General features: G+C 39.8%; 1 protein-coding gene across 1 annotated transcript in view; it reads right to left on the bottom strand.

Moving 5' to 3' along the window:
* The window catches only part of plg (plasminogen), a 46,442-nt gene that overhangs the window by 6,085 nt on the left and 22,863 nt on the right, over positions 1-17,494 (bottom strand). The window contains exons 5-13 of the mRNA XM_030046819.1: positions 8,659-8,794; positions 8,475-8,581; positions 6,303-6,417; positions 4,629-4,768; positions 4,106-4,226; positions 2,265-2,383; positions 1,905-2,067; positions 1,169-1,293; positions 217-376 (exon numbers count right to left, since the gene is read on the bottom strand). Of these exons, the coding sequence (XP_029902679.1) occupies positions 217-376; positions 1,169-1,293; positions 1,905-2,067; positions 2,265-2,383; positions 4,106-4,226; positions 4,629-4,768; positions 6,303-6,417; positions 8,475-8,581; positions 8,659-8,794 (1,186 nt within the window). The remainder of the gene's footprint in view (positions 1-216; positions 377-1,168; positions 1,294-1,904; positions 2,068-2,264; positions 2,384-4,105; positions 4,227-4,628; positions 4,769-6,302; positions 6,418-8,474; positions 8,582-8,658; positions 8,795-17,494) is intronic.

Raw genomic sequence — 17,494 nt, 5'->3', positions numbered from 1 at the left:
AAAAAAAAAAAAAAAAAAAACTGAAGACAGTGCACAGAGACTCCAAAAAGGACCTTAACACCATGCACTTATCATGCGCAGTGATTTGGCATTGCAGTTGACAGCTTTGACAGTCTTTGGTAAACCTGTGATGTTGCCAACCATAAATCATCAATATTAGCCTCCAAAAACCCTTATCAATAATTCATCAGTACACTTTCTGTTTTTGGTTCTCACGCTGTGGGGTAGTCCTGTGGGGTTTTCTTGTGTCTGTGAGGAGTCATGGAGCTCCAGGATTGGCATTTCTTTCCGCTGATGGTCTCAGATGTTACACCACGGTAGCTTGTCCCGTCCCCCTCGTAACAGTCTTCCTCCTCAGGGGGAATCACAGGCTCATCTGCAGCAGCAGACAGAAAATCAGACATTGCAAACGGACAAGAATCGAAAGGAAAAGATGAATTTAAGACACACAGAATTATACAAGTCATAGTTTATCCAACTCAGGACCCGGATCCAGTCTCTTCTTGTCTTTAACTCCACCTCAAAGCCACCACTGCCATCACTAACATCACTACGAGTATTAGAAATCTGATTATTCATTTATTCATTTGTTTTCAATGACTATACCACATCCTAGTGGTTACCGTGCCTTTGCAAATTTTATGAGTTGATAAAGATCTAGCGCAGGCGTTTTCTGAGATTTGGGCCTCCCTTTGGAAAAAGCACAGCTTTTTATGTGTGCAAATATGCAGGAAGATATATAAGGAAACTGAAACAATGCACAACACCTACAGAAATAAAAACTTTGCCGTCTCTTCAACATTGTTGAAGTATGTTTAAAAGAACAAATTTATGTCAAGAAGCCAGCTGTTTGGTGACTTCCTGAGCTCATTTCAGTCCTTTGGATCGTAATGAAAGGACTAAGTAAATAACACAACACATCATGACATTTTATCCACTTGCATCTTTTTCCTAGGATTCAAATTTGTCATAAATGACTTCATGTCCTTCTTGCCTTGGCATATGGTCTTTGAAAATAGGAAATTTCCCCTGCTCGCTACAGCTGCAAAACATTTTGGTCATCCTGTCAGTTTGGTATGAGCCTAAAATGTAAGTGAATATTGTAGCATTATTTAAGGGATGTCATCATCATCATCCTCATCATTACCATCACTAGTCATGACTATACCTGGTCCAGGTGCGTCTCCACAGCTCGGCACCTTGCAGTACTCCCAGCGGGTCTCGGAGTCAGTGGTGTAACACCAGGGCATCTTTTCGTTGTCTGGGTTACGGCAGTAATTGTTGTCTAAGCCCCTAATTAATAAATAAATAAATAGGGTTTCAATACTGTACGCACAGACAACAGTCAACATATTCAGTGGCACTCGTTCCTGTTGTCATGTATCCTTCAGTGTGAAGCATCACAGACCAACTGGGCTGGTGAACAAGAGTGAGCTGTGCACAGTGTCCTGTCACCAAGTCTGTGGGTATGTAAAGAGTACACCATTTCTATTTTATTTTATTCTATAATAATAATAATAATAATAATAATAATAATAATAATAATGTTCCATTCATCCATTCGTTCATTCCTTATGACTTTGTTTTATCCTAATATTTGAGAACTTTCTGGCACAATCATTTCCTTTGGCATTAACCATGATTTATCTTATCTTCCAAGATTTAAAACTTTTGAAACTGCAAAATTCTCAGTGCCATTTCCTCTCACATATGCAGCTCTGAGGACATGTAATATTGTTTGAGAGTCAATAACAGCATCTCAACATATGTACAGGAATCTAAAGGTCTTTCTGTTCGGGTACAGACTCCCTAGTCTTGTCTCAGCCAGAATAAAAAGCAAATGCACAGACTCCTGCTCCCTGAGGAAAAACGCATTCTGAAACCCTCTTAGTGCTGGGCCTTACTTGCAGGGGTAGTTGTCAGGGGTGCGGTTGTGTTTGTGCGGTGTTTGGGCTGACCACCTCTGGCATGTTTTACCAGAGATTGTGGTGGCAACAGTTCCTCGGTAGGCTCCACCTTCACCGGTGGCGCAGGTCAGCTCAGGGATGATGGTGGGAGCCTCCGACGCTGAGGAGACAAGAAACAACAGATGATAGGAGGGACAAAGAAAACAGTCCACTGCTACTGTGAGGCAAATAAAGTTACTAGGATCCTAACTCACTGCAGTGGAAACCTGGATTGATCTAAGAGGGTTCCAACAAAGGGAGGCTTGTTGGGAAAGGAAAGACAGAACAGAAGAAAGGAAAAGGAGGAGGAGGACTCACTGCAGCGGGGGATGGAGCAGAAGTCCCACCGTTTTGAAGGGCTGGTGGTGAAACACCATGGTCGGGGGTCTCCGTCTGGGTTCCGGCAGTAATTCTCCTCAAGAAATTTCTCTGGAAGACTAGAGACAGACAGAATGAAAGAGACAAAGAGAGACTGCTGATGCTCAGCTGTCAGCGACAAAAACGAGATGTCACTTCCTACTCCTGCCTGTAGGGAGGGCTTGAAGGAAACATTTACTTGCTTCATATTAAAAATAGGCATATTATGCAAAAGCATTTAGCTCTTTTGGAACAGGCGTATTAGATCAATATGTTGAGAGACTTAAAAAAAAAAAAAAATCAGTGGAAGTGTGTCAAGCGTGTCAGCAAAGGCAGGATGTGATTATGAAAGAGTAAGGGTTTTATGGAGCGCATACATAGGTGAACTAAGTTTACTTGCCATTTAAAGCAAAACCGAACTCTGTGTTGGGCTGTATAGTTACTGAGGTGTTCTATGAGTCCAGATGGTGGGAAAAACATCCTCATTCATTTCTCTGTGCTCCTCTATGCTCCGGAAGTATCTCTCTAGTCACTTCCACAGCACGGCAACACAGCTCCCGCTAAAGTCCCAGTACCCACTTTTTAAGGCTGTTAAATATCTCTTTTCCTACTTGAATTGGAAGTAGAACCTCGCACCAGGAAGAAATGACCTGATAGACAGTTGGAATCACACACAAAAAAAGTTAGTGGGACTTGTTTTTATATCAGCATACAGTTAGCTTGCCGTGCTGTGGAAGTGAATGGACCCAAATGCATTATTGTGGATTTGCAGCGTGGAGGGAGCACAAGGAAACTAATGAGGATATTTCACCACCATGTGGACTCAGATCACGTCCAAGTAAATTCAACTTTGGTTTAAACTGATGGAAAGAATTTGGCACCCTAATTTAACTGTTTATTTATTATCCATTACCCAGCACCTTAACTGTTTATTTATTATCTATATATTATATCCTAGGTTAATATACATTCATACTGTTTTTCATTCGGACTGGAGGGGAAGGGGTGATTCCATAAGAGGTCGAATCAAGTCTGATCCTGAATCCCAGTACCAGGCGTTGGTTTCATGGTTTCATGCTAACTCTCTTTTTATCTTACAATCATCTGTATACTTCAATACCATCTGTATATTTCATATTCATTACCATCTGTATATTTCACATTTAATATCTCATATTCTTAGGTTAGTCTTTATTGTATAGTTTTAGTTTTTATTGTCTTTATTGTATATACTTCTGCATCTATTCTATTCTACTTAACTTTATTTTATGTTTCTATTGATGCTGCTGTAACATGAGAATTTCCCAGTGTGGGATCAATAAAGTAAATCTATCTATCTATCTATCTATCTATCTTTAGCTTTTATACACAGAGACTTTATGCATGATCAGAAAATATCCATCATTTTAAAAAGTCAAACTGATCTAAGGTATTTGTCAGTTTGTTCTTAAAAGAGAAAAAAACTCTCAATGCTTTTCTGAAGCAATAAGTGAGCACTCAATCCAGACTCAACAGCATCAGATCTTTTTTCCTCTCGTATCGATTTGACATGAAACATCTCAGCATCTCGGTGTGCACTTTACATTATAGGATTTCTGTGTATTAAAGTTCACATTTTTGAGATACTCACTTCTTGTTGACAGTTGGAGCTGCCAACATAAGAATTTGCCTTGTGCAGCTTTCACGCTTCACGACTGGATATGGATCTGTGACAACAACTCTGGCAGAATCTAGTAAATCCCGTCTGAGGTTGTGTTTGTGAGGCTGAGTTTGTGTGTTTGCGCGGTGTTTCGGGGTCTTACGCGCTGGGGATGTAGCCATGGTTGTGTGGCTTCTGGGAGTCCCAGTGCTGGCAGGTGTAGCCGTTCTCTGTGGTAGAGATCCTCCCTCTGTAGTCCTCACCACTGCAGTGTATGCACTCCTCTGCAGGGGGGTCAGCACAAACATCACTCTGCCTGTCCGTCTGTATGACCATCTAACCTGCCTGTCTGTGTATGCATGTATGAATCTATGCATATATGTGTATATATATGTGCTGTGTGAACATAATGGAAATGCAGGGGTTAGTATGCCTCTGCAGATATGATGTTTCATACATGAGGAATCTTTGTATCATGTTTCTGCCCCACCTTTACATGTGCAAAGCTCATACTAATGGTAATGGAATTTCTTTTTTTTTTTCATTTTATTTTTCTTTGGCAGACAGGTAAACAGATTTTTGATAATATCTCTGGAAATACAGGGATTTTTTTTGTTCTCTGTGACTGTACAATGCAATGCAATGAATCACAGTATATTCATTGCATTAAAAAAGACTCATCTTACCGCTGCAGTTTGCTATGTTGCAGGGCTCCCAGCGGGTGTTTGGGTCAGTGGTGTAACACCAGGGTCCCTGACTATCTCCGTCAGGGTTTCTGCAGAAGTTGGAGTCCAGGTCTGCTCTGGGATGTGTCTGGGGGGTGATGCTGCAGCAGACACATCACATGGAACACAGTGTGAACTTATGAAAAATATGATATGACACAATTTCTTATAACACCACAGAAAAATAATGTGTGACATGAGGTGATGGATATATGATACACGATGATATTTATGGACAGTATGGTACGTGATGACGTGATCTACAGTATGTATGACATTGACGTGATGTGATGAGGTGAGACGAGTCGTGGCGTGACGCGCTGAGATGTGAAGCCACATTGCGGCACGTGACATAATATGAAAAGCCAAAAGGGTCATATTTCACAACAAATCTGATGTACAGTACATCCAAACTGGCATATTTTGCAATTTAACACCCCAAAACAGAGTTTAAAAAGCCTCAATAATCCTGTGAAAATATGTCATAAAAATGTGTGATTTCCACAAGACACTACATGTAAAAATAGTCATCATTATGGCATTATGGCAAATTCTAGCCAGTGAAAATGCACCGTAAATCCAACATTTGTCTCACACAAGATATCATATTTTATGTCATGTTTGTGTGTCCACTATGCCATGGAAAATGTCGGTTTCCGTATAGTATAATAAGCTATAAGCTATAATAAGCTAACTTCTCAGTGTTTTCAGAGTGGGTATCTAAACCACAGAGGAGTGTACATCAATAGGGCAGGCAGCATGATACCTCAGGTATCCATTCTTCAGATCTTTATTAGCACATATTTGATTGAAACCTATATTTATTCTCAGGAGACAGTTGAGGTTTCCCTCTTTTACAATGCCGCCGAGATTACAAGGCAGAATTATTTACCTGTATTTACTTAAATTTGCCTAAAAAAAAATGTATAGACAAAAATGAAAGTCAATCATCACTTCTGAGCCACTATACAAAAATAATCCTTCTCAATCATCACCTCTGAGCCACTATACAAAAATAATCCTGAATCGTCTCTTCAGAGCCACTAGAAGTGTGTGTTGGTGTGTGTATCTGCAGAGAGCCTGCCCTGTGCCTGGGGTTTCTTGCCTTGCTGAGCTTGGCATTCACCTGCTGGTGACCACGGAAGAAGAGGATGAAGATGACAATGAATAAACCATGGCCTGTCATCCATCAGAAAACAGGCCAGCACAGCATCGCTCTTCATCCTCATCCCTGTCCTTGCAAAGGAAAACTGCCCACTCTGCCTTTAAACATTCCACTTCCCTATCAGTGCAGCTTTGCCAAGGGTTTTCTCAGCCAGTAAATTTGAACTTCATCATCCAGTCAATGGTTTGGTTAACATGGTCAGACCATACAAATCCACCACTGATCTTACCTTGCATCCGCGCCCATTAGTTTACAGGAGGAGGATTATCATGGCATTGTTTACAGCATCTTTGGCTGTTACGACACAACTTACAGGTCAGATTTGTCACAAAATATGACCCTTTTGGCTTTCCATGACGTGACGTGACAATGTAATGATGATGCACTACATAGTAAGATATTTTATAGTATTTCTGAGCAGAGGCCCTAAACAATGCGATATAATTCAATACAAAAAGAAAACACAGTACTTTGGCCTGTGAGGGAACTTTCCTGCCCATCTCTGGCATGTCTTTCCTGATCTGGTTTTGGACTTTGTCCCTCTGTAGTCTGTTCCTATTCCATTCACACATTCCAGTAAATATCCTGGACAAAGCAGAGAAAAGATAACTTCAACAAAGGCATCACAGAACAGTATCAGCATCACATGTGATAAAGCATGTGATTATTCAGTATAATCAATTTGGGAGCTGAGCGTGTTGAGACATTCACATGTGTAGAGTGGAGAGGTTAAAAGTGTCAGGGAGAGCGGTGTAATTGTGACACATTTTGTCTCAGCACTCAGTTTTCATGTTAGAGCTCTTAATTTTTTCCCCCAAAGTTCCCACGTGTGTTATTTCAGTCTCTACTGTGATATCGCAGTGGCAGCACCGGGGTCAGCTGTTAAACTAGCTGGAGTAAAGTGTCACATAATGAAGAGAGGGGGCAAAATTGAGTCTACACTATGAAATAATGTAGGTAATGCAGTAAATTATTCTTATGATCCTTTTGAACTCATTTCAGAAGTTTGGCATCTCATCATAGCATTTCAGCATCTCTCATAACACAGCTCACACTGCATATTTGGGTCAGCTTAAAAAAAGCACTCAAGTACTGCTTAGTTAAACTTAAAGCCATTCAAATTTAACTGACTTGAAACAATGTTATGCCGACTCCTGTCAGCTCTAGCAGAAGGGTACTTTGGAGATTAGCAACGATGGTATGCATAAAATTTTTACTTGAACATGCACATGTTAAATAAATACTATTTGTCATTTGAAGTTCAAGATTCTTAGTGTTAACCCAGGGGTGTCAAACTGGTGCCATGGAGGGCCGAGAGGCTGCAGGTTTTCATTCCAACCCAAAACTCCACCAGGTGATTTCACTGATTACCCTACCTCCAAGCAGAGAGAATGAACTAATCAGTGAAATCACCTGGTGGAGTTCTCGGTTGGAACGAAAACCTGCAGCCTCTCGGCCCTCCATGGCACCAGTTTGACACCCCTGTGTTAACCAAAGTGTAAACAAAACATGGCTTTCTTACCTCTGAATCAGCTTTTAGCCTGTAAGCCCTACAGCTTTGATTAAAAGCCACTGAAGGATACACTATAAATCAGTGATTCCCAGCCCAGTCCTCAAGGCCCCCCTGTCCTGCAGGTTTTTGTTTCAGCTCTACTCTTGCACAGCTGACCCAATTAAGGCCCATGCACCTTCATGCACAGCCTGTTCAGGTAGATCTGTTTCAACCAATCAGCATGGATCAGGTGTGAAAGAGTAGAGCTGAAACATAAACCTGCAGGACAGGGGGGCCTTGAGGATTGGGTTGGGAACCACTGCTATAAATAACACTCTATCCCAACAGGTGAGTGAGTACGTGATCACATGACTCTAGCTTATCCCTGATTGGTGGAACTGGTGCCATTACAATTAACTATCCCTGCGTTCCAATACCCATACTACCATACTATTTAGTAGGGAAAAAAAGAATTAGTATGTCCCAATACATACTAAACTACATACTTTGTAAGGGCAGCTGCAGTACATACTAAAAGTAAAAAGTATAAGTATGCGATTTGGAACGCAGGGCTTGTCTTCCCTGCTACAGTGGATAGAAATGTCATTTACTTGAGGTAACAAAAAAATAATTTAGAATATATTATAATTATAATATATTCTAATTTTATATAATTACAAAGCTGATTTGTTTGTCTGTTGTAGTTGGCAAGTCGGTGGAGGATGTATATCCTGCACCAGAAAATCTTCTATATATTTCGATAAATAAAATAAAACTCAAGAAATAGTTTCTTTCTGCACTATGTGGTTGGTGCAGTTCTTTCAGTAAGCAACCTACCATATCTGATCACACTAAAGGTGTATTTCACCCTCAAAGTCAATTTTGGCCTGCATCACTCTGTTTGCGGACACAGTCCAAACATTAGTGACCATGTGCCACAGGCTAAATATTAACCACAATCTAATGGAGACTCAAGGAAATCATATCAAATGGAACTGGAGCGGTTTGTGCTCTTGGATCGATCCTTCAGAGGAGTGTGTTTGTCAGAACCCCCCCCCGCCAGAGGCACAAAGGAAACTGACAAAATAAAGGAAAGCCCATAAAACAGACTCCAGTTGACTTTTCAGTTGAGAGACAGTTGAGGACTTGCCTGTGTTTTCATATAACGCTGCACTGGCTCTGCGCAGGATGGACTCAGTTTTGGAGTTTGATGCTGCTGTCCAACACTCCTGGTCCTTCTCTATGTACATGAAGGATCTGTGAAAACACAGTCAGTGTCAGGCTGGGACTAGTAATGTCAAATGTAAAGCTGGATAGTAAAAGTGTGAACTTACTTGCATGTGAAGGCTGTCTCGGAGTTACATTTGTTGGCACACTCAGACACTGTGTTTACGGAGTACTCCCTCTTTTGCAAAGACAGGATCCAGGCCCCCTCGGTTTTGGCATAGCCGTCCAGCACATTACCACTAACTGAAATCAGAGGCAACAGATATGAAATCACTTTTAATATCAAAGCCAGAGGTCACTCATTATTAGCCACAGGGATCTTTTTTGTCATGTCAAGCTCAAAACTGGGTGTCTGGTAAGTTACCACTAAATTTATTAGGGAAAAAACACAACAAGAGACATAACAGAGTAAAAACTATGACGACTGAATGTGGTTATGTCAGAACCTGAAGATGTTTCTCAGTTTATTGTAATCTACTGTGCAGCTGATGTATTTTTTTCCTATTAAGTATTATGTTTCCTATTATATTAAAAACAATCAGGTCCACATATACACATCATCTCTCCTATCAAATCAGCAAAAAGCTAGTTTTCATTGTATTGACATGTTGATCTGGCTTAATGACAGCCACTGAAGAGAATAAAGATAATTTAATCATTTTCTATCGGGGACATTTGCTTCATCTCTCTGATCCGCCCAGCTTCTGAGCTCTGCTGCATCTTTAGGTTTACCATTCCTTAGATTTAGGGTGCCATCAGTCTTCAGATTTTGAACAGGGTTTTGGAATGAAAAACCAGTGTTTTGTTGACAGTTACAGGCATAGGATTCTGTGATCATGACATGTTGTGTATACACTTCCTTCCCATAACGTAACCATGGTTTGCTATGGCAAGAAACTAAGAATCATAGTTTCACTGCATTTTACTGTTTTTTGACAGCACTACTAGGTGGTGAAGACAGTTACCATAAAGTGTCATCACCACACACTGTTAGTACTAGAGTATAGTAATCATCAATCATAAAGGACCATGGTAAAACTGTGGTTACTACATAAAAACACTGCAAACATTGTGGATTATGAGATTGTTTCTGCCAGAGAGAAACTGTGTGGCCTAACTTTGTACTGTGATGTAACAGTGTGCTGGTAAACGGGCTACACCGCGCACCCCTTTATCGAACCATGTGTTGACAGAGGAGTCATACGTGGGCATCAAGTACACAACACAGCTAGAAAATATTGACACAGAGTAATTCCAACTTAAGGCACAGGTTGAATATTTTTCAACCCAGACCATATCAACGTGTTGATTTTCATCATCATAATCATGGCACAACCGCACCGCTTTTTACCATTGGCAGCCCATGCTTGTCGCCCTCCCCGGTTCTAGCTCCCTGGCTCGCTACCAGGCAAGTAATTTCGCCTAGGGCGGCAACATAGGCACAACCGCCACTGAGTTCAGGAGTTGGCGGGGGGTCCCTCAGTTATAAAGCTGGGATACTGATGTGCACCAGGTGGGTTCTCCATACCTATTGTTCGCCTTCCCCTATCCCCAAAAGTTTAGCTTGTAAATAATCAGGTAAGACATGATAAATGCAAAGAAATAATTGCCTTTGAAGTTCTTCCTTACACCCTACACACCTTACCACTCTGTGTGTCTGCCCATTATTCTGAATCCCCAGTTGCGGGGATGTAAAATGTAAAATGTCAAACTGTAATTGAGGGTAACATGGTTGGAAACAAGTGGTAACAATGCTCCTAAAGTGATCTGCATATTTGGAAAGGCAGGACATTGAAATTTCAATTTCAATTTCCAATTTCAATATATTCTGTGCTGAACTGATAAGATTCCTAACTAACAAAAAGCACAATGGAGAAAATCATTCTGCTATATTGAAACAATCTATTTTTTATTTATCAATGTCTTATTTGGATACTTTTGTCTCTCCTTCTCTCCTTCTATATCCTTGGGTTTTTTCCCCTTGTATCCTCTATAAGCTGTTAAACATTTGTAATATGATAATACTTTAAACTTTAAACTGGAGTTTTTTTTGGAAAAGTTTTATTTCACTTGCTTTTTTAAAATTTTCTGATCATTTTCTTGTCATTTTTTTTTAGTAATTTTCAAGGTATTTGCTTTTAATTTTTACTTTTTTAAAAAAAACTTTTTTAAAATTATTTTTAAACTTGTTTTCTGTTATGCACTGTTCAGTCTATTTTTGTGTACTTTCTTGTACCCCTCCCCCCCTTAATTTTGTGTCAGTTTCACAGTAATTTTCTTGTAATGTATCTTTAAATATCATTCACATTTTGGAAAGAAATCAAATAAATTCGCTCTTGTTCCAAAGGGTTAATTACCAGTTGGAACAGTGGTTCCTAACTTGGGGACCACAGGGGATACCCAGCAAAATAAAGTATAATTCGTTTTATTTCATTATTTCATTATTAGGCCGACTTCATGCTCATGCACTAGACAAGAATCAGAGAAACAAGTGAGCTTTTGCCACCTCTGGGTTGGGTTGGGTTGGGACAGAAGCTTTGTCACCAGGGTTAGTGATCAAAAGGTCCTGAACATGAAACTGTGTCCTAGACCCCGAGTTAGAGGAGCCTCTGCAGAAATAGTGGAATGTGGAGTGGAGAGACAAGGAAAAGTATGATGGAGTAAGAGAAAAACCTATATTGTAGCTCTGCCACTGGTTAAACATGACGCATCATGACAAAACGGGGAATGTTTCTCGTTATATACTCACACACAGGGGCGAAAATCCCATTTCGTTATTGGGGGGGGACAATAAACAGCAAAATTTCTGAGAGTAATTGTTGGGGGGGACATGCTGTCTGGCACTACTGTACCATCCTCTTTCTCTCTTACGCTCCTTTGAAACTTGCCGTACAGTGTTGAGCCCTCAGCATGTTCATATGTTTTAAATAATGCTATTAAAAGCAATAATCCTCTAACCAAATTTCTTTGCTCACTGTTCTATTTCCACTAGAGTCCATCAAAGTAGCTTTACAAGCACTAGAAACTCAAAATAAGCTCTAAAACTAGAGGAAATACCTTGAATAATCCAACTACATCAAACTATTCTTCAAAAAACATATTGTAGTGTCAACAAAAAACAAAGCAAGATATGGCATCAAATAGTGGCATACAGTATATAGTATAGTTTGAACTGTACACTGTCCCTTTTAGATCAAATAAGAAAATGAAATGAAACTATGCCACAAAATAATGCAACTTAAAATGAAAAAAAAAAAAAAAAAAAAAAGATATCTATCTAGAGACAAACTCAAAATTAATTACTAACTTTATGGATGGAGGGGTCTTGTCCCTCCTGACCCCCCCCCCCCGGGATTTCCGCCTATATGACATATTAAAACTACAGTATCTGCTGAAAAATGTGAGTAAAGCCTGACTTGTAGAATAGGTGAAATTTGAGATACGCATGACTGGAATTTCAAAATGTCTGCTTGCAATCTGGACCGTGATTGTTTCAGCTTTGTCTTTAACATCTAGCTCACCCTTTTTTATAGCATGTTTCTTATTGGGCTTTGGGCTGGATTGGATAATCTAATTTCACTGTTTGGGGTCATGGATTATATGGGTCCAACTACAAGGTGTCTCCATGTTGATCCTCCCAGTTCAGTGAAAAGCCGTTTTAAAAGTGGAGCGAGGGGGTAATAAGGGGATCTGTCTGCACTCATTTGCTTGCTCAAGGACATCACGTCAATGATTAAACAATGTAGTGGCAACATCGCAGAGAATCAGGGCCACTGAAGTGCGCTGGCAACAACTAATGTCCAATATACAGCGACAAAAGTTGAGCCTGACATATTTACCAGTGTTCCCGCAATGGCGACCACAATGTTCTGCAAGGAACACATATTTATAGCATGAATCTATTTTTCCATTTACAGTATGTCTTATTTACAGAATGTAATTTGCTGATGAAGGACATGCTAGCAGTTATTGCTCTGGGGCTTTACTTACAGCTCAGTAAGTCAAGGTTCACAATGGTTTTCTTTCCCCTGATTTAGTTGAAGAAAGCAATACAGCGAAATTAGATACTGAGGAATTACAGTTCCAAGTGAGGAGCACCTCAAGTATTGAAGAATGGAGAGTGCAAGCATGTAGTGTTCAGATAATGTAAAATGTCAAACTGTAATTGATAGTTTCTCTAAATTGGTTAAAAATGTATAAAACCCTTTTCATGTCATAAATAGTGGATAATGTATTTAACATCACATTATTAGGTGCCATATACTACATCATCAATCATGTTAGGCCTTAAATAATTATGGGTTAATGTGACAATATAATTTACAATTACTAGATAATATGCCTTCTGCAGGGCATTTTAGAGCTTTTGTTACATTTTCCTGGGGTTGCTACGCTGTCAGCTGCTGAAAGCCTTGATTATGATAATGTGAATTGCACTTTCAAGATAAATTTATATTTGGAACTGGATGAACATAAACTGAGCCCAAGCCCAAGCTTTTTATGCCAACCTTACTGTTTGGCAGTTTGTCATTATTTCTCTTGCTGCTGGAATGAATGTGGCCATGACCAGTTACATAAAGGGGCCCCATGGTTGGAATTTTCCTGCTGGCATTTGCATATATTACTGCATATACAGGATTTATGTCATCGTCAACTGTGTAAATTATTTTATGTGGTTAGGTTTTGATTTTTGCTCTCATAAAAATCCTTCATTCAGCACAGTTTTACATTCCAGTCAGTAAATTACAACTAGACTTAGTCCTGATTCCATTATAGAAAAATGCGCAAAACATAATGATGGCCATGAAAACTGGCAATTATATGAGCTTATAGATGTCAAACATTCTGTATTATGACCCTATTAGCCATGGTGGTCAGCCTCATCAGTTCACAATCCAAACAAAATATTTTCAAACCTGGCAATATAATGCATCTCAATGTCAGTGGATAGTAAAAGCATTGAAAAGACTGTAGCCATGGTCAATGTGAGACTTCAGGTTTCCCTTGTAGGTTATATGCATGATAGTCAATCATCCAAAATTACCATTGCACCAGGCATTTCAATACAATTTTGGGACGTGATTGTAAAGATAGTGTTTTCCTGACATAGTGCCAGTGTGATCTGCACTTGACCTGGAAATGGCATTTCTTAAAACTGACCACTAACAACTTCGGTGTCTGGATTTGAAAAACAGATGGTATTGTTGAATCTGATTTTTCCACATCCCAACCTGTTTTGAATGGTAGTTGATGGTAGTTGCTGAGACCACAAATATAGCCACAGCCTGACATAAAGCTGCATTGAAATAACAAAAGCGAGCAAAGTCTTAGATAAGCTTTAACATACCCAGCACACCAAACAATCACTGGACATGCTGGTCCCAATGAGCTGATCTTAAAATAAAGCAAATGACTCTAACCCTAACCCCAACCTAACCCTTTTCCTTCTGACCATCTTTTAAAGATGCTGTTACACCTCTCCAGATGTATCTTACCAGTGGAGATCAGGGTTGCCAGGAGGAAAGCTGCTGTGTTCAGGTCCATGGTGAGGCCCTGACTAGCAGTTCATAGTCATCTAACTTACAGAGGTCGTACCTGGTATGGTATTTGGCTCTGTTTAGCATGTGAGGAGGACAAATAAGAGAGAGTTCAATCATCAGTCAATCATTGGCCTGACAAGGACAGTAAAAGGTCAAAAACCATGTTTGTCCATGGGAGATTCTGGAACACAATGTGACGCATCTCAGTAGTGGCACAATGGCAAAATTAATCTTTTGATTGGTTTATGGAGAGGTTCAAACCACCCTACTGCAACCAATTGAAAGTCCAATCAGTTTGGGCCTGTTTATTCTGACTGAGATGTTTATATGGGGTTATTTCTGTTATGTTTGACCTTTTATACTCATTATAGTAGGAGTATTAAGATCCATGTAAATGTAGCTAGCGATGTGTTGGACTGGGATAGAGCCATAGATATTTTGTAATGTGCCATATCTTGTTTCATTCTTGAAACAAGATTCTCTGCTTTCGGTCAGGAAACAACAAGAGATCTGGCCTTTTGTGATGAAGAAGCACTTTATCTTTATCTGGACTGAGATGCACCAACAGGCTGTCTGCACTGCTCTGCTGCTCCTTTGCCACCCCCTCCAGCACAATAGATTTGTAGAAGCGTTCCTGAGCTTTGACTCCTTTTGACATCATCATAGATTTCTGTTTGCCCCTACCAAACTGCTGATTGAGACTCTTCTCCTCACTTCACAGTCATTCTATGTCCTGTATGAGGTCAAAGATTTGATTTGAACAGAAACAAACGGCAGCATAGTGAGAGGCATCTTTGATAATACTGTGTGCAGACCAAAGCTAACATTACTATAATGCACTGCAGGCCTGACTTTCATCCTGTTGATGAATCCTGTGTGATCTGGATCAGTTTGAGATCAATATAGACAGTTAATCTTCAGCTAAAGGGGATCAACGTCCTCAAATGCAAATATATGATTACAAAACGACCTACTTTAGATGGCATGAAAAGGACTTTTCAATAAAAGACTCTTTTCAATAAAAATGCAGTGACTTAAGGTTGATTATCAGTCACATTTTTTAGAGATGTTTAAAGGGGTTCAAAGTGTGAAAGCAATATATTGACAAATTCAGACTAGTTTCTGAGTTTTCAGGATACATTACAAGCAAACCTCATTTCCACATCTCCTCATTTCCAAAGGTATTTCCATATTGTAAGACAGCAGTTCTCCAACTGGGGATCTGAGGGGGTTCTAAAGGTATACTAATGACAAAATTACTCTACAAGTCAATACTAAAATCATGGATCTTTAGGAGTAAATCACATCAAATAGGATAATATGTGCTGTAATACTCAGCACTGGCCTGCAGAGGTAGCCACTGATCAACAGCCTCGAGGACCTGAACCTCGCAAAATCATTTCATCAACACATTTTTAGCTGCGACCAGCAGCTCTGTGGCTCACTCTGTTGGTCGGCTGGTTAGGCCACAGTTTTCATGTTAGGAGATGGCAGTTTCACATGGAGGAGAAACAGGAACATGGCAGTGGGAGTGGTCTATAATAAAATGGGACATAATTCCGAATGGATTCATGGACTTGTACAAGATTTTGTGCAAATGCTGGTCGTGAGCCAAAGGACAGCTGCCTGTTCATAACTACCTGCAAAAGGGCGTGGCAGTGGGAGTGGCCTGAAACAATAATTCATGTAACTTAAAAACACATTTCACATAATATGGCCAAATTTTGTAGACAGACAAACAGATAGATACACACACACACACACACACACACACACACACACACACACACACACACACACACACAGGCACTAGTGATGGTTAAGCCCTTTAATTTATTTGTATAGCACTTTTCACACTCAGCAGAGTTCCTCTTTGAATTGTGATGGTTTGTCCTGCTTCCTACACTTTAGCCACACCTGTTTTCATAACTACTGAACCATTTTTTGCAGATTCTTTTGGGAGGCATCACTGGACTCGGCAGAGGTTCCAGTTTCAGTAGTGTTGGTTAGCCTTGCAATCTCGTTCTGTTGGTCCACAAAAATCTGTCCATTCATTGGTCCACAAAGCTGTGCCCACCCTGTGGCAGTGTCAGCTTTCCTCCTGTGAGGCTGATATTTGCCTCAGAGGTCAAGTGTTTGTGTGTGTGTGTGTGTGTGTGTGTGTGTGTGTGTGTGTGTGTGTGTGTGTGTATGTGTGAATGAATGCAAGTGTGGATGTATGTGATCACAGGTATTTCAAAATTGCACTTGTTCAGTTTCATACCCCTGAATTAAAAACTGGATAGCATATAAAAAATGTCTTATTGCAGAATGTGAAAAGACATGGAGAACAAATACCCCTGTTGGATGAACTGCTGAAGCCAATGAGAAAAGGTTTTCAAGGACAGTGAGTAGTTAATAGATTTGCTCATGTTGACATACACAGTTACAACATATTGCACAGCGTTCACAGGTGATTCATATTCCGTAAAAGATTATGACACAAAATGATACAACTTAAGTAATTTTCATGGGGCAGGTGGTTCAAGGGACTCAGATGTACCGCTACAATTCTCAATGCTTTGCTTGTGTGCAAGCTAAGTCCTAATTACATTTGTCCTGCCTTCTCCTTTTTTTAGAGGTCAAGTGTCATCGGTCACTCATTCAAAACAGAGGACAACTTTATTTGATTTGAGAAATAGAAAATATAGGACAAATATCTATAGGATAGGATGAGATATTGGCTTTTTATAGAATACTAGCCCTAACACAGTTTTCTTCGAGTTTATATAGAGTTTTGAGCGAACACTATGGGCAAGCAGACAAAAACAAACAAACAAACAAAAAAAAAACTGGAAAAATCTTTCTTTCTTTTGCATTACAATTAAAAACATATATATGGGATGAATGTCTGAATAGTTGAGTGAATGACATTGACAATAAATAATATCTCCGTAAATTTGAAATATCATTAAAGTGACCTTGGTGAGTTAGGAGAATAATAGGTAATGTTACAGTGAAATCGCATTTGTCACAAATGTCACAAATTTCTTAACAGCTTATTGATGTGCTCAAGCACACCAGAGAAGAGGGAAGAAAACTGAGAGCGGACCTCCTTCATGCAAACAAAATAATCCTGTCTGACTTGATTATTTCTGTTGCCCTCAAAGTAAAGACCATTTCTGTTGAGACAAGCTTGTGAACGGACAGTGCAGTGTACCGGTCTCTCTCTTTAAAAGCCAATCTAGCTCACCCAGCAGTCGATCTCTCTCTCACTCCCTTTCTCACATTCCCTGCAATCAACATAAACAATTAATAATACAGCCAGATCATCCAAACAAGCTGCAGCTACATTGTTATGGTCGACACAGTGTGGGCGTTTTTTAGTGTCACACTTTGTGGTTATTTTATATTAACTATGTAT

This window comes from Myripristis murdjan, chromosome 24 (genome assembly GCF_902150065.1).
Source record: "Myripristis murdjan chromosome 24, fMyrMur1.1, whole genome shotgun sequence".
NCBI classification, from domain to species: domain Eukaryota; kingdom Metazoa; phylum Chordata; class Actinopteri; order Holocentriformes; family Holocentridae; genus Myripristis; species Myripristis murdjan.
The sequence above is the reverse complement of the archived record's forward strand: the minus strand, read 5'-3'. Positions and strand labels throughout refer to the sequence as shown.